General features: G+C 34.2%; 1 protein-coding gene across 2 annotated transcripts in view; it reads left to right on the forward strand.

Moving 5' to 3' along the window:
• The window catches only part of LOC111144932 (coiled-coil serine rich protein 2), a 198636-nt gene that overhangs the window by 170796 nt on the left and 6113 nt on the right, over positions 1–21727 (forward strand). The window contains exon 10 of one of the 2 annotated variants that reach the window (XM_022499542.1): positions 10745–10829. The exons of the other annotated variant lie outside the window; for it this stretch is intronic. Within the exon in view, the coding sequence (XP_022355250.1) occupies positions 10745–10829 (85 nt within the window). The remainder of the gene's footprint in view (positions 1–10744; positions 10830–21727) is intronic. 2 annotated transcript variants of the gene reach the window in all.

The following is a 21727-nucleotide window of genomic DNA, read 5'->3' on the forward strand; positions in this document are numbered from 1 at the left end:
GGACAGCACCAAAGTTTTCTACTACTGGGATCCACTTCATTTGTGTAATCCAGAGTTCAATTTACTGACTTGTACATCAAGGGTGTAGGCAGGATGTAGAGAGATTTTACTCTTAGAAATTTAATGATAGCAATCAGATGAGAAATGGATAATCCTGTTCACTTTCAGGAAGCAACTTGATAAATCAAGTTAGGTGAAGTTAGGTGGAGAGGTAGATTCAGAGTGTGGAGGGGACTTGAGTGCATAGAAGGCAGTAATCTTTTTAGTGATAGAGCTTCATCTAGGAAAGCTCAGTGTTGTAGTACCAAGTGTTACAGACCCTTCTGGAGCAAGTAAGACTATTCCAGGGAGCTTCCTAGACTCTCCCGGAAGAGGGAGAAATTAGCAAACTAATCATGAATCAGGAAGAGTTTTATCTCTTCGGTGTTAAGATAAAAATCCTCTAAACTTGGGGCGCCTGGGTGGCTCAGTGGGTTAAAGCCTCTGCCTTCGGCTCAGGTCATGATCTCAGGGTCCTGGGATCGAGCCCCGCATTGGGCTCTCTGCTCTGCGAGGAGCCTGCTTCCCTCTCTCTCTGCCTGCCTCTCTGCCTACTTGTGATCTCTCTCTGTCAAATAAATAAATAAAATCTTTAAAAAAAAAAAAAAAATCCTCTAAACTTACTTGAGGTGAAAACTCTCATCTGTTTTCACATCAGCATTAAGAAAAAGCAGCTCTTTGAGGGAAGAGCTACAAGTGTTCTTGGAAAAATTAGTTCCTTGTCTGATCCCACACAGAGTTCTCACAGTGTTTTATGTGAAGACCTGGTAGGCTTTATCTTGAGAGAAATGAAGTTACCTCTAAAACCCTGAGTTTCAGACACTTCTGTTTTTCATGTTTTCCTTTATTTGGTTATTTTTATGTCCCATGAATTTAAAGTATAAATTAGAATATTGTGCATATTGTTAAACTGTTTATGTCAGATATCCCAGGTATGTTTTTCTACAAGTAGATTTTATTTTCCCGCTTGGATTCCAGGAATATATTCATACACATACCTACTTCTCTTTGTTTCATATAAAACAAAGTGTTTTAGAGAAACCACATTTCTCTAGCAGAAAGCATCTCATATCTGCCATTTCATCTTGGAAGTCATCAGAAAATTTAAAATAGATGCAGATGAGCAAAAGGTACTTCCTTGGCTAGAGCTTAAGGAACTTTATGAGTTCATGGCATCAACTAAGAAAGAATTATGCACTCTCTGCCCTCTCTGTTAGTGCTCCAGTAGAAATATAATGTGAGCTGCATGTATAATGTAAATGCCCTAGAATCCAAATTAAAGAGAAACACAGAATTAATTTTAACAAAATATCTTATTAACCCAGTAGTATCATTAAAAAGTGGAATCAGTATAAAGAAGATATTGAGAATTTTTACATTCTGAGCTTTGATTTTTGTTTGTCACCAATTCTTTGATATTTAGGGGTATTTTACATTTATACAGCATTTCGTTTTAGACTGTCCATAATTCAGTTCTGTGTGACGGTCATTGGATTAGGCTCTAAACCTGAACTAAGTAGCAGGAATTAATGATCTCCACCAAAGTACATTCCTTCAGCTTTTAAACCATAGGTTCATTTTTTGATTCATTCAATGAACTTAGACTAGTTTATTCTGTATTTCAATCCCAGTGTGCTAAGGGTTTTGGATACTAAATCAAAGACATTGCTTGATTCTTAGGGTAAATCTGAGATGATAGGAGAGTGAAGCTCTATTTCTGGACCAGAGAAAGGTGGATATGTTTTCCAGATTTGAGGACTAGACCTTCTGGCTCTCAGATCCATCTTAAAACTGCCGTCACTTACGATACACTTCAGTTCAGGAGTGTAGGCTGTTCCAGCACTCACTGCTGGAAGAGATCCGTGCATCTGGACACTTGGGTTGCTTCTGCTGTCTTTTTGCTAAAGATCAGGTCTCCCACTCTTTCCTTACATCTTATAAATCCTGAGTCTTCGAAGTTTCAAAGTTAAGTTCTTCTCCACAAGTTCTCTTTTGTTTTAGAAACACTCCCAATAGATAGGGAATCATGGGGAGGCAATACCTGCTTTTAGTGCTGCTGTGTAGTGTTGCCCAGATGTCTGGTATTTCTGAACTTGCCTGGTCTCAGGGTTTTGTTAGTCTTGTATTTTATAGCTATTTCAGTTGTTTATTGTCGAAAGGACTAAATAATCTTTCTTCTTTTCATACTCAGGGAAATTACCTTCACTTTATAGAGATGAGAATACCTTAGACATGTTTTCCATCCCTCCCCAAGAAAATATGACCCTACCAATATAATCAGCATTTTAAGTAATCTTCTTCTGTATTATTCTAATATGCATTATGGTTTTATTCCTCTATTTTTAAATTTTTATTTTAAATACTTATAGATCCATAAAAAGTAATAAAAATCCTTTGTATGGTTCACCAATATCCCATAATGATTACATTTTATATAAGTCTAGTACAATATCAAAACCAGGAAATTGGCTGTAGTATGTGTGTAGTTCTGTGCCATTTTATTACTGTGTAGATTCTGGCAACAACACTGTATTTAAGAAGCAGAATTACTGCACCACTACAAAGCCTTGTGTGCTGCCTTTTAATAATCACAGTCATTCCCTTCTTCCTCTACCATTCCTCATGGCAACCACTAATCTGATTTTCCATGCCTATTATTCAAATCATTTCAAGAATGTTATGTAAGTGATACTATATAGTGTATGAGCTTTTGAGACTACTTTTTTCACTCAGAATAACACCTTGGAAATTCATCCAAAGAGTTGTGTCTATCAATAATTTGTTCCTTTATATGGCCAAGTATTTTTCCATTTATATGGGTCATTGAGAGACATTTTGATCACTTCTAGTTTTTAGCTATTACAGATAAAGCTGCTGTGAGTATTTGTGTAGAGGATTTTGTGTAGATGTAAATTTTCATTTCTCTGGGATAAATGCCCAGTAGTGTGATTTCTGGGGCATATGACAGTTCTCTGTTTAGTACTCAAAAAAATTACCAAGCTATTTATCACAAATGCCAGAACAGATTCTCATCAACATTGTATGAGTGACAGTTTCTCTGCATCTTTACCAGCATTTAGTAGTGTTATTATTTTTTTAATTTTAGCCATTCTGGTAAGTGTGTATTGCTATATTAGTGTAGTTTTAATTTCTATTTCCCTAATAACTAATATTAGTAATGTCTTCTTATGTGCTTATTTGCCGTTTTCCTTGAAATATATCTTCATGTCTTCCCATTTTCTCACTTGATTTTTAATTTTTTTACTGTTGAATGTGGAGTTCTTTATATACTCCCCCAGTCCTTACATAAGAGTAAAGTATGTGGTTTGCAGGTATTCCCAACCCCCCGATAGTTTGTCTTTCCATCTTCTTCATAGAGTCATTCAAGAGTAAAAGATTTTAATTTTGATGTCCAATCTATCAACATTTTTTTTTCTTTTGTGGATTTTTTTTCTTTTGTGGATTTCTTTTCTGGATTTCTTTTTATGTTATGTCTAAACTCTTTATAAACCAAGGCCAAGACACTGAAAACTTTTGTTTTCTTCTGAGATGTTTATAGTTTTACATTCTACATTTAAATCTGTGATCCACGAGGCACCTGGGTGGCTCAGTCGGTTAAGCATCTGCCTTCAGCTCAGGTCATGATCTCAGGGTCCTGGGATCCAGCCCCCTCTTGGGCTCCCTACTCACTGGGGAGCCTGTTTTTCTTTCTTCCTCTGCTCCTCCCCCTGCTTGTTCTCTCTCTCTCTCTGTTTCTCTCTCTCTCTCTGTCATATAAATAAATAAATAAATAAAAATCGTTGAAATAGATAACTCTGTGATCCATTTTCCATGAATTTTTATGTAAGATATAAGGTTTGGGTCAAGGTTCATTTTTTTCCTACAAATATCCAGTTACTTTGCACCATTTTAAAAAATATTATCCTTTCTCTATTAAATTCCTTTGTGTTTTTGTCAAAAGTCAGTTGACTATATATTTGTATATATCTACTTCTAGGTTTTCTATTCCATTGATCTGTGTGTCTACCCCTCTACCAATACTACTGTCTTGATTGCTATAACTATAAAAAATCTTAAGTTGAATGATTCCTCCTACTTTTTCTTTGTCATAATTGCTTATGTATTCTAATTTACTTGGTTTTCAGTGTAATTTTAGAATTAGCTTGTGTTTAGCTAAAAAAAAATCTTGCCAGGATTTTGAGAGAAAATGTGTTATACCTAAATATCATTTTGGAATTAACATCTTTAGTGTGTTGAGTATTCCAATCCTTGAATAAGGTGTATCTCTCCATTAATTTAAATAATTTTAAAAATTTCTTAAATCAACATTTTCTAGTTTTCAGAATACAAGTTCTACATATACTTTCTTTATTATTTCATCATAGTTAGTAATTATAAATGGTATTGTCTTTTAAATTTCAGTTTCATACGCTCATTGCTGGTATTTAGAAGTACAACTGACTTTTGTATATGGATCTTATATCCTATGAACTTAATAAACTTACTTCCTAGTTCTGGGTTTTTCCTATAGATCTAGATTTTCTGTGTGGACTGTCATGTCATTTGCAAACAGGAACAGTTTTCTCAATTTTCTGATCTATATGTCTTTTATTTCCTTTTCTTACATCATGTCACTGGCTAGGACTTCCAATAGTATGTTGAATAAGAATGATGGAAGTGAACATTTTTGCCATATTCCTGATCTAAGGGGAAAACATTCAGTCTTTCACCATGAAATAAATGTTAGCTATAGGTATTTGAAAGATGCTTTTTATCAAGTTGAGAAATTTCCTTTCTATTCCTAGTTTGCAGAGAGTTTTCATCATGAATGTCTGTTACATTTTGTTCAGTTCTTTTTGCTTTACTAATATATATGAACATGTAATTTTTTTCACTTTAGCCTATTGATTGCATTGATCATTTTTGAGTCACTCTTGTTGACCTAACCCCCCCCATCATGGTGTATAATTCTTTTACATATTTCTGAATTCTAATCAATAATGTTTTGTTAAGACTTGTTTATGTTTATATTCATGAGGTGTAATGGTCTGTTGATTTCTGGTTTTTTGTTTTGTACTGTATTTGTTGATTTTCTGTTAGGGTAATTCTAGCCTCATAAATGAGTGGGAAAGTATTCTTTCCTCTAGTTCTGTTTTCTGGAATATTGTATAGAATTGGTGTTAATTCTTTAAACATTGGTAGAATTCTCCAGTGGACCATCTAGGCCTGGAACTTTCTTTTTTGGGGAGTTTTTTAATTGTTATAGACCTATTCAGATGATGTCTTTAATTTCAGATGAGTTTTTATAATTTGTGGTTTTGAAGAATTTGTCCATTTCTTCTTATTTGTCAAATTTATGACTGTAAAATTGTTCATAGTATTCCCATTTAGTGGTTGGAGGATCTGTATTGTGACCCTGTTTCATTCATTATTTAGTAATTTGAATCATCTCTCTGATCTTCTTACCATTTGTAGTGGTTTGTCAATCTTATCAAACTTCTCAAAAGAACCAACTTTCCCCCCCTTGATTACCTCTCCTTTTCTGTGTTCAATTTCTGTAATTTCTGCTCTTTATTGTATTCCTTTTTTCTACTTACTTTTGATTTAATTTGGTATTTTTTCCCAAGTTTCTTAAGGTAGCAGTTCAGCTTATTGATTTGAGGGTTGTTTTTTTTTTTTTTCTCTTTTCTGTTACTGTTGTAGCTGTGTTCTACAACTTTCAATATGTATTTCTTTTGTATTTGGGGTGTGTGTGTGTGTGTGTGTGTGTGTGTGTGTTTAATTTCCCTTGAAACGTATTTGATATATGAATTATGTTGTTTAGTATCCAAGGGTTTGGAAATTTTTCTACCATTTTTTCTGTTACTGATTTTTTTTTTTTTAAAGATTTTATTTATTTATTTGACAGAGAGAGATCACAAGTAGGCAGAGAGGCAGGCAGAGAGAGAGGAGGAAGCAGGCTCCTTGCTGAGCAGAGAGCCCGATATGGGACTCGATCCCAGGACCCCGAGATCATGACCTGAGCGGAAGGCAGAGGCTTAACCCACTGAGCCACCCAGGCAACCCTCTGTTACTGATTTCTAATTTAATTTCCTTGTGGTCAGAAAACACAGTCTGTGCAATTTTTATTCCCTTAGTTTGCTGTGATTTGTTTTGTAGCCTATATTGTGGTCTCTTTTGGTAAATGTTCTATGGACTCTTGCATAGACTGTTTATTTGGTTTTTGCTGGATGGAATATTCTATACATGTTGAATAGATCCTGATTGTTGATGGTGTCCTTGAGTCCTTCTGTATCACTGCTGATTATATTGTCTAGTTGTATCACTTATTAATAGAGGAGCATTAGACTTTCCAACTGTAATTGTGGATTTTTCTGTTCTCCTTTCAGATCTATCAGTTTTTGTTTCATATATTGCACAGTTCTGTAGTTTGGTGTATACACATTTAGGATCACTATGTTTTTTTGGCAGATTGCCCTTTTATCATTTTATAAGGTCACTTTTTGTACCTGGTAATTTGCTCTGAATCCTCCTTTATTTGATATTAACACAGCAACTCTTACTTTCTTTTGATTTTTTTGCATGATAAAACTTTTTCCTGTTTTACTTTAAAACAACTATATTGTTACATATAATGTGAATTTCTTGTGTCTGCCTGTGATTGGGTCATGATTTTTTTTATTCAGTCTCATTCTGCCAGTCTAATTGGTGTGTCTATACATCCTTTATATTTAATGTAATTACTGGTACGTTAAGTCTTCCATTTTATTTTTTGTTTTGTTTCCTTATTTGTTTCTGGTTTTTTTTTTTTTTCACCTTTGTATATGTTACTTATACCTCTTAGAATTCCATTTTGGTTTATACATAAGTGTTTTGAGTGTGTCGGTTTGTATGGGACTGTTATGGTTGTTGTAGGTATTATGTAGTCTACCAAGTGGAGAACCTCTCTGCCCTTTAAGTCCCTTTCTCTCCCCTATTTATTTATTTGTTTATGATTTTATTTATTTATTTGACAGAGCGAGAGACAGTGAGAGAGGGAATATAAGCAGGGCAGGAGGAGTGGAAGAAGGAGAAGCAGGCGCCTGATGCGTGGGGCTCGATCCCAGGACCCTGGGATCATGACCTGAGCTGAAGACAGACACTTAATGACTGAGCCACCCCAGCACACCTCTTTCCCCCATTTATAAGTGTCTTAAATATTTCCTCTACACACATAAAGAATGATATAAGACAATATTAGAGCCAGGGAAGGATGGAAGCCTTGGCTCCCTCAGTCTTTTCTGTTGGGAATAGGGCTGGGGCTGGATTTTTTTGCCTTTGGCATTTAGCAGGTAATTGTGTACAGGTTTTGTGAACTGCTAGGGTACCTCTTTCCTGGTTCTTCAGCATAATTCAGGATTTTCTTGACACTATTTCTATTTTTTTTTTTTTTTTTTTTTTTTTGGTCTGTGCCCATTGGCATATCTGTGTGCTGACTTCTTCATCACCTAGTCTAGGATACATTAGGCAAAAAGGTACCCCAGGAATTTTCTACTGTTTGTTCTCCGATTTTCAAGGTCCCTAGCTGATCTATCTTTTTAGCTTCACCTTTCAGAGTTTTATGCTTGTTTTATATATAATGTCAAGAGTTTTTGCCTATACTTTGTAGAAGGAAAAGGAGGAAGTGTTACCTGTTCCATCTTGTGCTGAAACTGGAAGTACTGCCTCTATTAAATTTTAATCGAACGTATATTTCACCCTGTGAAAGTCACTTACTGACGCTTATAGTTGACACCAAGAAAAGTGAGAAAGCTATTATTCTCAGAGTGGTGATATTTCATGGAATAATAAGAGAAACATTCAAATCAGCATAATGAAAAGCAGAAGAAAAATTTCCTGAGACAAGTACCCACCGTGTGATGTAGATATTTATAAACAAGAATGATCATAATCAGTTCAGGTAGGATCCAGAGAAGCTTTTAGGGAATGGGTTTGAAATGGACTTGGAAGCCTGGATAGGAATTAGGTAGATGGGGGTGGAGAAGTGGAAGGAGACATTTAAAGTGAAGTCAGTAAAATGAGGAATTTTCTTTGCCTTTCTAGGCAAAATTGAAATGACAGCTGTTCAGCTGGTAATAAACAGGTGCCCCTTGGCAGGAGCAGGCAGAACTATTTATGTATTTATTTCTCAGCCTTGTCTCTCTTTCCCTCTCATGCCCAAACCCATCCCCGAAGTCATGGTTTGTTGATCTTGGGTGAGTGAAGATGGGTGTCATTGTTTTTGTTTCTAAAATTTTTAGGTACCTGCAATGTGTATTCAGGCCTGATGTTATAGCTTTATCTATAGTTAAACACAAAACTTCATTTGTTTTATAATAGCTTCATTTAATTCAGTTTAAATCCATAAACAGTTATTTAGAGTTGGCTATGTGTTAGGGACTTTGGGCAAAAAAGGTGGGACATTTAACATCCTTTAAAACTCCTGCCAGGTTCTAGGTATTGTAGTGGATACTTTCACTTAAATTATTTCAAAGAACTGATGAATTATCATGAGATACCATTTAATACAGAGTTGATTGTTTTAAATGCCATATAAATAGCTATAAAATTAAAGGACAACAATGGTTGGAGTAGGGATAAGGACAGATATGTAAGTAACTGAATTCTAAGAACTGAAAGTGAGAATCTTCTTAGAGATGAACCATTCTGTCTTAGTCTGTTTGGGCAGCTATTATAAAACACCATAGAGACTGGGTGACCTATAAATAATAGGAATCTTTATCCCACAGTTTTGGAGGTTAGGAGATCAAAGAGCAAACTAGAAGATTCAGTGTCTGGCAAGGGCCTACATAGACAGCCATCTTTTCCTTGTGTTCTCTTGTGGTGGATGGGGCAAGAGATGGGATTTCTTTTATAAGGGCGTGAATCCCATTCAGAGGGCTCCACCATCTTGACCTATTCACCTCCCAAAGTGCCCCCTACCTCCAAAAATACCATCACACTGAGTGAATAGGTCGCAACATAAGGAATTTGTGGGGAACACAATTCATTCTCTAGCACATTCTAATCCTGTGTCTTACAAATGAGGAAACTGAGGCTCAGAGAAGATCAGTGACATTTTTAAAGTTGTAGGACTTATGGAAGATCCAAAGAAAAACACAGTTCCCTTGTTCCCTGTCAGTACTATTTCACAAACCTCCGGAATTTATTTCTTTGAAAAGGAATCTTTGACTGCTAGTTTAGCTTATATACAAAATCTCCATCTGAAAGTGTCTTTACCCAGTACAGTGAGTAGAACCTTGGCTCTGGTGAAACTTATAGGAAAAGTGCATGCCCTTTTTTGGTTGAAGATTTGTTTTGTGTAAAGCTTTTAAACCAAAATATTTCTGAAACAACAGAATAGAATTGTATCTGGCAGTATCTTTGGAGAACAGTTGGGATTATCACCCTCTTAAATATTTTCTGTTATTTTCACAAACACCTATGGCTAAATTAGTGGAGAAAAGATGATAATTTCAAAAGATAGGATCTTTTTTTTAATAGGATATTCTAAAAATCATTAATTCCACATAGTTTCTGGGAGCTGTTTTTCCCTTTCATTAACATAGAAAGTGGATCATTCTGTTTTTTTTTTTTTTATAGTGAGCAGTGTAGATATAATTACTCTTAAATTTAAACAAGTATCCGATTATACTGAACCGAGCCGAGAAATATTGATACAGAAGTAGAAAAAATTTTTATTTGGAGGAGTGTTTATGAAATCTGTAAACACCAGTTAAAAACTACATTGGTAATTTTCTAATAAGTTATTTCTATGTCAGATTAATTTGTCTGAAAAATTATGCATACTTTCTTTTGCACATTGAACTGGGTATGATGATAATTTACAGCTCATTTTCCTTTATGATTTTGTTACTGTTTTAGCAGTTGTATTTGTGGATATATTTCTGTTGGTGAGAGCACTAGAAACAGACCTGAGACCCAATCTTTTTTTATTTGTGAGACATCGAACAAATCTTTTTCTTGTTAACCCAGTTTTATCTGGGAAGTGAGGAGATGGAAGTAAATGCCATTGCAGATGTATTCCAATTCTAATAACCTGTTATTACATAAATCTAAGAAGCCATAAGTTACTCATATTAAAAAGCATGCATGCTTAACCTGTGGCCTGTATGTCACATTCTTGACAGTACTCACTCTCATCCTAAGTCTTTTTAATGCTGTGTTGGTTCTGCTATTTTCAGCCAGTGTCCTTTATCTGCTAATCCTCTGAAAACCTATGACTTAAAAAGAAATAAACATTTTTTGTATGATAGTTTTTTTGTTGCCTGATTTATAATTAATGTAATTTCTCTGTTTAACACTTGTTTAAAAAATCTATTTCCCTTTTAAAATGTTTTCACATTTTTGAAAGACTGGAATCTGCTATTTAAAAAAGAGCTACATGATGATAAATGTAATGTATACAAGAAAGAATATGTATTTCATTTCTTATGCTTTAACTATAAATATTAGGGGAAAATAATTTTTTTCTTAAAATATATGAATAATACCTAGGTTTGTATTATGATATATTTTTAATCATTTGAACTACCTATATTTAAAAAAATGAAATCTGTATTCTTATTAACACTATTGTTATTTTTTTTTAAAGTGTGACTTTGGTTTCTCTATTTTTCGGTTCCCTGTTTTATTATACCTCCCTACCCCATCTCTCTCTGCACAGGGTGGGTATTCTGCTCCCTCCTTCTCTCCTTGGCAGGGCTCCTTCCAGGGGATGCCACGGACTGTTCCGCCGCACCGCAGACAGAGTGAGTCTGTGTCTCTCACTCCTATCCTGCTCTGGCTTCCCATTCATGGTATTTCCCTTCTGCATGACCTGTCCCTCCCCCAGCTCCCCATCTCCTGTCCAGAGTGACCTGTAGGCATGTGCTAAACCAGCACTCTCTGGGTTCTCTTCTCTTAATTAACCCTTCCTTTGACTGCATGTGAATAGACTTCTACTTAGAGCCTTAGGAGAACTACCTGAAGTTAATTTAATTCTAATGCTGTTTAAACCTATTGCCAGTGACCCTAGACCTACTGACATGCATCTGCCTTTAATGTATTTTCTTTTTTTGTGACCTTGAGATCTATGAATAACAAAATTTTTTATCTAGTTATGTCAAAAATATATACACTATCTGTAATGATATGGACAGATGCATACTGTTTGAGGGAGCAGGCTTACTAGACCATTGCACATTTCTTTAAATATTTCTTAATCAAGAAGCTTTGATTGCATTTCACTGTCATCTAAAAGAAATCTTTTTAATCTAATTTCAAGGGTTTTTTTTTAACAACTAATACATTTTTGTAATTCATCAGCTGCTTTACAGTACAGAAGAAAATGGCTCTTGAATATGCATGGTTTACTAATATTTCTAATAATTTTAGTAATTGTTTGACTTAAAAGATTTTTTGTTTACATTGAATCTGCTTTCCAAAACAGTTTTTATTATTTTACATTATATACTTGAGTACACCTGGTAAGTTGGTTATATTTTATCTTTTTTGAAAAGTCACCCAAAAAAGCTAATACTAGTGAAAAAAAGGTAATTAATATTGTCAATCAGTCACTTTTATGGCTCCTGCGTGGAATTACCCTAATTTTTGATTCAGATCATTTTTTTAATAAATTATCTTTATCTGTATGAAATATCAAAGGTCCCATAGTTTTAAGCAGTTAAAGTTAAGAAATGTGATTTATTCAAATAAAAATTCATTTATTGAATTAGGCAAAATTATGAGGTATCAGTATAAATTTGAGATAAGGTTTGAGGTGTATTTTTGGCTATTATACCTCTGCTTCCCTTTTGTTTTTTTGTTTAAAAGAAAATAGAACAGAAAGTTTGTATAGGTTTTTATGTCAGATTATTTAGTAGCAAGTTAATTTGTTCGGTGGAAGCAATGAGAAGAGAGATTCTTCCTCCTCCTCCTCCTCTTCCTTTTCCATCCCCTACCACCTTTGTAGGCCTCCTTTTTACTTCTCTTGTCTTCAAGTACTTCTCTTTCCTTTCTCCTCTATTTAAGTATTCCTAGCACATAAGAAATTACTTTAAAACTCTAGTGAACTAATCTGACTTTCAAAGGGCAGGTGTAACATAATAATATATTTTTAGATTTACAGCTAGTAATTTGCATGGTTTGACAGATTTACCTCAGATTAACATCCCTACCTTGAATTTACTGTAGCTCCCTTTTAGTTCCTGTCTTCTTTCCCTACCATTCTTCTCCCTCATTCTCCTTCCCTTCAGCTAGTTATAATATGGAATTGAAGTTTAAGGTTAATTATTCCATATTGCAAACAAAAATTTACATTTATTTTGAAAACATGTATCTCAGAAATGCTCATTTCACTAGTTTTTTATTTGTGTAGCTTTAGAATTTTCTTGTCCCTCCCTTCAGTCATTGGCCCTCCATTTTTAAATGTTTCTTCCTTCTTTCCTCTTGGGTTAGAGCTGCCTTTTTCATTTCCCAACTATAAAGCATGGTCTGCAACACTATCAGGATCTTTTTTTCTGGCTTTTATAGATCAAATCTTTCTTCTCCTCATCTTCCAATTAGTAAGGAGAAAGTTTTGGTTCTCTAGAGTTTAGATGTGTTAGCCACATCAGAAGGTAGTACGTATATTCTCACGGCTTATATAGCTAAGAGAACTGGCCCTGGAACTTGATCACTGAGACTTATGAGACCCTGTTGGTGGAAAGTGATAGTACATGACTTGTTCATGACTTATCTCTTACTGAGTGGGGGAGGTTCCTTTAGAGGAAAAATATGTTCTAAACTACTACACTATTTTGGATTTACCCTGAGAACAGCTAAAGCAGTTTACTAATAAAATTAACATTATTTTAATATTTTAAAGAATATTTTAAATTTCTCTAAAATAAAGAATTTTATGGAATATAAAATATAGAATTATGTATAAATTATCTAAAATACAGAATTTTAATTTTTTTCAGAATATTTTGAATTTTTCTAGAATATAGGAAAGGGACACCTGGGTGGCCCAGTTGGTTTAGCATCTGCCTTAGGCTCAGGTCATAATTCCCAGGTACTGGGATTGAGTCCCATATCAGGCTCCCTACTCAGTGGGGAGCCTGCTTCTCTTTCTCCCTCTGCACCTCCCTCCATTTGTGTGTGCTCATGCACACACACTCCCTCTCAAATAAATAAATAAAATCTTCAAAAAATATATAGAAAAGAAAGGTATAGAGTCCAGTGGTTTTCATAGTGTTTTGGAATAGATCTCCCCCTTCTACACTAAACCTATATTTAGTTAAATAATATTTGTTTCCATGTTTAGTTAGTATGTGATTCCTAGGGCTGAGTTTTGGAAAGGTTAATTCTATAAGTGATGGTAGATAGTTGAGAGAGTTCTCCTTTATTATAATGTTTCATTAATAAGTTCTTTTTTGAGGCCATCTTGAACATCAACATAAGTGAACTGACTTTTCTTCTAAAGGCAAAAGTCAGGCAAGCTTCGCTAAGGTTTTGTTTTTGTTTTTAATTTATAGGAATAGTAGACCTTCCAGCTTAATGATATAGCCTGTTCTGGATATGTGGAGAATGAAATAATTAACGTTTACAGGGACTGTTTAGCTCTGGTCACTCAGAAAAGCTGCATTGGCCTAGGATATTCTTCCTGAATTTAAGGATAACTCCAGAAAAATGGAGAAAAAAAGGAAAATCCTGGTCTTTATATATTTTTCGCTTAGGAAATTTTGACTTCCATTTCTTTTCTTGAGTATATTACTAGTCTCAACTTGATAATGCTTGTCTCCCAGTTTCAAATTGAATTTTTCTCTGGGTTAAAAATAGCTACCTTTGGATGTAGAAGGGGTCTTCTTGTTGTCCTGAATTCAGCTTTTGTCCAAATTGACTTAACTAATACTAGTTTAGTCTTTTTGATTTCCAACTGTATAAAATTAGGAATGATAGATAACCTACCTCATAGTAGGAAAATTTAACAAAAATAATTGCTTTTGACAAGTAAAAAGCCCTTATGGTAATCTCAAGTAGCACTTCGTGCCAGAGCATATACTTTTAGGAATACCTTGACTTTTCAAAAAGCATATTTTGAAGTAATACCTATTTCTTGTCATGCCTAAAAAGACTAAATTTTTGAGACAAAAATTGTTTTTAAACAACAAAAATAACATAAGTGCATCTGCTTGTCTTAATAGCTTAGCAGTTTCTTGATGTAGCATTAGTATTGCCTGATTTCTAAATTTATATTATAATAACTAACTTTTCCACCCAGAATTTTACATTGTCATATATCCTCCTCCTTCTCTTATAAGCCTCTGAGGATGTTTCACAAGCAAATGACACTTAAAATTCATTTTATTTCACAATCCAGTATGTATTTATTAAATGAAACTATTTACTTAATAGCCCAGCACACATGTGAGTGTATTTAAAATTCAGTTAAAAGTTGAATGAAATAGTGCTTTCTCTTGAAACACATAATACTCTCATATTTTCTTAATTTTTGGTTTTGCTTTTTTTCACATAGTATCATATGAACATTTTTGTTAACAGTAATATTTCTTGAAAGCATCATTTTAATGGGTACATGATAATATTATTATGTGGCTATACTATAATCTTTTCCTATTGTTGGGCATTGATGTTGTTTCCATTTTTCCCTATTAAATAGAGGCATGCTTGCAATGCCATTTATCCTTGTGTATAGATCAGTATCACCATCTCTCTTAAGTAGATTTCTAGAAGGATGTTGCTTAATCAAAGGCTGTGTGCACTTTCTAGAAGCACTTGATATGTACTGTTGAACTGCCAAACATGTTCATAAGGTGTACGTTAATGTGGCTCAATCTGATTGGCTCCACCATGTTACTTTAATCAATTTTACATGTAAGGGTAGCATTAGCTTCAGTGCTTTAATGAGAAATTAGCTCTGGGAGTGACTTTTCATAAAAATAAAATATTTTCAGTGAAATGGAAAATAGGATAACTGAAAAACTGAACAAATAATACAGAATATGATACTCTGTCCATTTTTGTAGCTAATTTCAAATGCTGTTAGTCATTGGTTAATTGACTAGAAATGTGCATTAAACTCATGGTCCAGGAGGCTGTCCCATAAACCAGTTTCGCTGGGCACTTTGTAATTATGAGAAACACAGCAATTGCTGTTTTCTGCATAAGACTTTTATAACAACCTGCTCTGTAGATTGTGGAATTGTTAGCCATATCTGTTGTACCATAATGCCTGCAAAATTGTACTCTGGATAAATATACCATGCATATTGGTCACAGCAATGGAGTAGTACTATTTATGATGTTTAGTTTTATTTTCTGAGCTATTCTGAGTCCCAGAGGTTAAACGCTAATGGGTTTTGTGTTTTAGAGATAAAGACTCATGAAAATTAAGCATCTCACACTGATTGTGCCTAGGTCATAAATCCTTATTACTTAAGTCAATATTAATAGTTTGATAGTTTTCAAGTAAGTTAACTGATCAACTTAGAAAAGCCATTGAACTCCTTGTCTCAGAATTTTTTTATATATAATTTCTACTTGTCAATCAGTTATCTTTTCTAAATTCCCTGAGATCTAGAGATACCATTCTGAGATCTAGAGGAAAAAGAGCATTCCTGGTTTCCAGAAGACTTTGGAAATAGTGATTGGGTTCATGTGAACTACAGAGCAAAATTCTTCGTATCTAGTTATACTAGGAATCCAGTCATGTCTTCCATCTTTTTAGTGATATGTGGAGCCTCGCTTTTAATTTAGAACATCGTATTTAAGACAGACATACATGAAGATCAGATTATACTTTAATTGGTCTTTAATGCAGCAGTAGTAATAAAAGTAAACTAATATTGTATTTAGTTTATAATGTGCAAGGCTTTCTGAAATTATTAAAGAAATGATTTCTACTTGCTTTGTAAGGGATTACATGTGGCTAAACCTTTTTAGATCTTTGGAGTATGAATATTAAATTGTCAAAACCCTTCCAATATTTTATTTGGTAAGATTCTTCAAATGATTTCTTTAAAGTGTGAGAAGTTTTACATATACTGTTCTGTGGTTATGAATATTTATATTAACTTGCAAACCTCTTTAGCAGGAAGGTTTAAATTTATTTAAAATGTTTTCTTTTCACATAAATATACTAAATAAAATAATATTGCCTGGAAAAACACAACAAAAGCTAAGCAAATACTGTTGGCTGCGATACCCAGTCATGGCAATTCCTTGGTGTTGTGTGTGGTCTCTGACACCATTGTCCTGTCTTTTTCTTGTCTCTGCTCTCCCATTATGCTATTGGCAAGGAGTTGAGAAGTTAGTCCATTACTTCTCTGACAAAGCGTGGTACAGTACAATTTCAGATTTTTTCCTACCACCTTCCTCATAGTCACTTTGTTTTTTTGGTTTTTTTTTTTTTCCAATTTGCATGATGCATGTCAGAGCCTGCATGAAAATACAGGCATGTTACAGATGGCTCCATTTCCATCTTCCTTTTAGCCTTTAAAATGTATTTAGTAATAATAATAATAAACTTGTGTGTACCAAGAAAATAATTTTAAGTAATCCCTATATCTGCTATGCAGTAGCATTATTATGCTTTAGAACATTTCCTGCTTTCTACCTTACACACTTAGACATATTTTTCTCAGGATTTGACGTTTCTAGCTGGCATCTTATCATTGGTAATTCTAGAACAAAATGTTTACAGAAACTGCTTGAGTATTTTTTCTTATGCTAATGCTAGAAATCTTTGAAATGATGGGAAAGAGTGAAGGTGAAGTTTTTCTTAGTGATGAAAGCTAATTTGCCTTTCCTTTTGTTCAGTATATCTCCTCCAGTAGGTCACTTGGAAACATTTTTCACCCCAAAATAACTGCTGCATAGTGTGGCTTGAATTTGGTGTCTGGGACTTATCTTATGTAGGATAGATCAGCTGAGAAAGACATAGGATATTATCCAGGAAAGTTAGTACCTGAATGTTGGTATTGAATTTGCCCATTAAGTTTTTAAAATAATCATCCTCCTAAACTGTATATTCTGAAAGTCTGTGAACTCATTGGAATTAATAAAGTTTTAGTGCTGCATTTTAAATTCTCTGTCACTTCAAATTCTGGTTTTACTATTTGCTCAAGTATGTGGATTTCAGTATGTTTCTTAATTTCTTTTAATCTCAGTTTACTCATCTACAAAAATAAGACAGTACTTTCCACTGAGGCTCTTGGGATATTTAGAGATCACATATGTAAGCTTACATGCAAACTGTGTTTGACTGTTTACCCTTGGAAGAAGGGAAATGCTGTTCTCTCAGAGCCCAGAATGTAGCATTTCTCAAGTATTTATAATGTGTCAGGCACTATACTAAGCCCTTTGGTATGCATGTTATCATTTATTATTTACAACAATTCAGTGAAGTGTAAATACTGCTATTATCTTCATTTTATAAGTTATGAAATTCCATCCCAGAGTAGTAAGATAATTTACCCAGTAGCTCACCAGTAGTAAGTGAGTCAAAACTCAAACCCAGACCAGTCTGATTCCGAAAGCTAAGTGATTCAGTATTGTATTGTACTAGCTCCTCCATATAGCCATATATAAATTCTCTCTATACTTTGAAGTGCCTTTCATGTCCTAGCTCTGTTTTATCTTCAGGAAGGTACTTGAGGAACCTTGATTTCTGTATCATATCAGATATGCCTGCTATGGATTTAAAACACTTCAATATAACGGACAGTACTGAATTACTTATTTGAAGCCTAGAAAGCTCTTATTCTATAGCAACTAGTTTATTATACTGCTATATAACTTGCCCCCCCCTTTTTTCCCCAAAACCCAGGCCATGGCTTGAATTCATCATTCTCACACCTTTTAATAATCATTGGTGACATTTATTGAGCACTTTTGATATGCTAACAGATCCTATGCTACATGTTTTACATGTATAATCATATTTAATTATTAGGATAAGAAATGGAAAATAGTTGAATGCTTGTTAAGACAGTTTTCCTAACTTATTTCATTCAGAAATGTCGATCTCCAGGTAAAAAATATTTGTAGCTTGGCTAGTAGGTCACGAGAGTTGCTATGTCCTAGTTAAATTATAATTCTTCCTGCAGCCCTTCTAAACATTAATCATTATGCTAACCCCAAACTTATTTAGAGAAAACTTTTTTTTTCTGCTATAAGATTTCTTTTTCATCAGTTTTTTTTAAACTTGTTTTTATTTGGTTATTAGTGCTGTATCACTAACCTAAGAGGGAAGTATCATTTTGATTATTTATTACCAAAGAAGCAATTTTTGGAATATACCGCTTACTAATTTCATTTATTTGTTAATTTATCTAGAAAATATATATTTAATCCTTACTGTGTGCCAAATACTAAGAATACCAACTACAAGAAAAACAAAGCATGGTACATTCCTGTAAGGAGCTCATATTTCTGGTTATCTTTGTAAGCAGCCCAAAATAGACATTTAAGATTATCATTGAAGATCCTACCAATCGCTTGCACAGGTACCCAGTAGTGCCTCTGGTACTCTTGACCTTGATACCTATAACCGTTGTTTCTGAGAATTCTCAGAATGGTGTGCTGATAAGGTTTATGGATCTAACTAAAGTAAGATATGAACTTACTGAGTCTTAGAAGCACTTCACTCGTCAAGTCTGGGGATGCATTCACATTTTAAAGCTTCAGTAACCAACCATTCTGTAAGTAGCAAGGATGGAGTGTTAATGCTGTACTTATTTCTGACTACAGGGTGTTGCCTAAAGTCTGCCCTACCCCCCAAGTAGGTGCTAGGATTCCTTTTGCGCTCTGAGTCTTTTGGGTTGCTGAGGCTATGAAATGAATGGGCTGGTGGGCAACTTTTTTTGGATACAGATTAGTACCTCATCATCCATCTCCAAAGGAAGAAACCTGTAACTCATCTTGAATTCCTTCCAAACCTTCCAAACCTGCTTACCTGATCACCTTTAAAAAAATCTTTAAATCCTTTCTAGTTTTGCTTTCATGAAGTATATTAATTTAAGACCCTTATAATTTATCATCTTAGCTGTTATAGCATGCTCCTTACAATCACCCTTCCTGTATGTTACTCACTAATTCCACTAAAATAACATTGTAAAATACACATTGGATCTTATGATTCCTCTGTTTAAAATTTATCAGTGTCTGCCATCATCTGTTGCATAAAGTCATAACCACTTAGCCTGATAGGAGTTTCTTTATGAGCTGGTTCTTGCCTATGCTTTCCCACCAACACTGTGATTTCCAAATTCAGTCTAACAATTTGAAGTTACTAGAACTTAGCATATTCTTTTTTTGCCTTTGTGCTTAGCATGTACTGGCTCTCTACCCTGAAGTTTCCTCCCTTCTTGTCTACTCGGCAAACTCTTAACTCATCTTAAAACTCAGTTCAGATTATTTGTAACTCTTGTATGCCTTCTATGACCTCTACAATCAGGCATATTTTTCCTTTTTGTTCTCATATGTTGTTATGCTTGAGACATGGTGTCGTCATCTGTTTACCCATCTCCCTCACTAGGTCTTTAGGTTCCACAGGAATAGCATTGTATTCAGCTCCAGATTTTTCTATACCTAGAACAATGCACGATATATTGTAGACCTTTAAAAAATGAATGGTCTTTGATGTTCCTTCCTATTAGTCTTATTATCTCTGAGAATATGAGATCTTACTTATTTATTTAGAATATATTCTAAAGGTATCTGACAGCATAGAAGCAGTAATGAATGTGGGCAAGAAGAATTATTAGTATCTTGACTTTATGTTAATACAGTTGAGGCTTTAGAATTTGGGGGAACTGTGCCTCAAGCAACAAGCTATCAGAATGCGTCTTCGCTTTACGTACTAGAGGATAAGAGGCAGCGTGTGTCTTAAGTCACCAGCAGGGGACTAATGACAATTCAGTCTTCAGTGGGCAAGCAGTTCTACACAGTTATCCACCTTTAGGAGAAGTCATTTTTTTGTCCTCACTGTAGTCACTTCTTCATCTTCTTTGAGAGACTTTCTTCTTATGGTAGTGGAATTGATTTCCAAACTAGTTTCCAAATAAATAATAAATCACGACATTTATTTGGGGATAGGGAAATTAGATCACAGCACTAAAATTAATGTTTACTAAAACTACAAAATCTGCATTATTTATAAAGCACTTAGAAACCATTAATTTATTCACTTTATTTAAGTGATAGGCATCTTTGTATAACTGTTCAACCTAACTCCTCTCAGAAGACTCAAAATTTTATTATTTTTAAAAACTTGATTATTTCCTATTTCTTCAATATTTGATATGGAGCTTTATTGCATTTAATACATGCAGCACATCTTCCTGCTGTACTTCCATTTAGTTCTCTGATAAGTAGTAGTCAGTTGGGTAATCAAAGTACAGTAGTCCCCCCACCTTATCCACGGTTTTGGTTTCTGTAATTTGTGTGGTTTCGGTTACTTGCTGTTGACTGCCATCTGGAAGCAGATGATTGTCCTTCTGACATACCGTCAGAAGATCAATAGTAGTCTTAATGCTATGTCACAACTCCTACATCATTTACCTTTTATCATCTCATATCACAAGAAGGGTGAACACAGTACAATAAGATATTTTGAGAGAGACCACAATTCACATAACTTTTATTACAGTTATGTTATAATTGTTCTCTAATTATTAGTAGTTTTTGTTAATCCCTTACTGTGCCCAATTTATAAATTAAACTTTATCGTAGGTAAGTACGTATAGGGAAAAGCATAGTATATATAGGATTCATTACTCTCTGCAGTTTCAGGCATCCACTTGGAGGTTTTGGAACATATTCTTGCAGATAAGGGGGGGGGACTACTATAATCAGTGCAAATGGATAATTTATCTACAGTTCACAGTACCCCTTTTCTGGAGGTTGGTTATCTTAATGATAAATTTATTACTTAATTAGGAAATCATACATTTATATGCTTTGAGCTGATAGATACTTATACCTTTTTTTCTTACTAGCAATAGGCATATTACAATAAAGTCATTTTTAAATTGTTATATTTTCAAATGTCTTAAGTTGCTTTATGATTTTTAACTCAAGATTAGAATATCTTTTGATATTTTTGAAGGTTTTGAAGAGAGGTAAAAAGGGAAAGTAAATCTCCATTTCAGTCAACCATTTGATTGTTGCACCTTTGCCTTCTTTGCTTGCCTTTTCCCCTTTTGGTAGATTCTTGGTTTGCTTAATATGGTCCTGCTCTGTATTTTTACTAATCTTTCTAAAATGTATGATGACTGGCACTGTCTTTTCTTTTTAGGGAATCCCAACTAATTGTCATTACATGGTGACTTTAGTACCTTCCTTCTTGAAGGACAGTTTATCCATTTCTGTGGTGATTTATTGTGAAAATGCCCACTGGACTTTAAAGTTTAGGACATTTAACTTGAAGCAGAAACTGAGATTGCTTATTAGTTTTAATATCCTAAAATAAGAGTTTAATGTAATATTCTATATGAATTTTGAATAGTCATTATCTTGATTTTACTGATTTTTAAAATAGCCAGTTGGCCCTGTATCATCCTGGCCAGCCATCCTTCTACAAGTCATTAAACTTTGCTCACAGTCATCTTAACCCTGCCATAATTTGCCTGACTCTTGGCGCCAGCAGCCGTCATCTAGTACT

The sequence above is a fragment of the Enhydra lutris genome, unplaced genomic scaffold, assembly GCF_002288905.1.
Source record: "Enhydra lutris kenyoni isolate GAN:26980312 unplaced genomic scaffold, ASM228890v2 scaffoldscaffold12, whole genome shotgun sequence".
Classification (NCBI taxonomy): domain Eukaryota; kingdom Metazoa; phylum Chordata; class Mammalia; order Carnivora; family Mustelidae; genus Enhydra; species Enhydra lutris.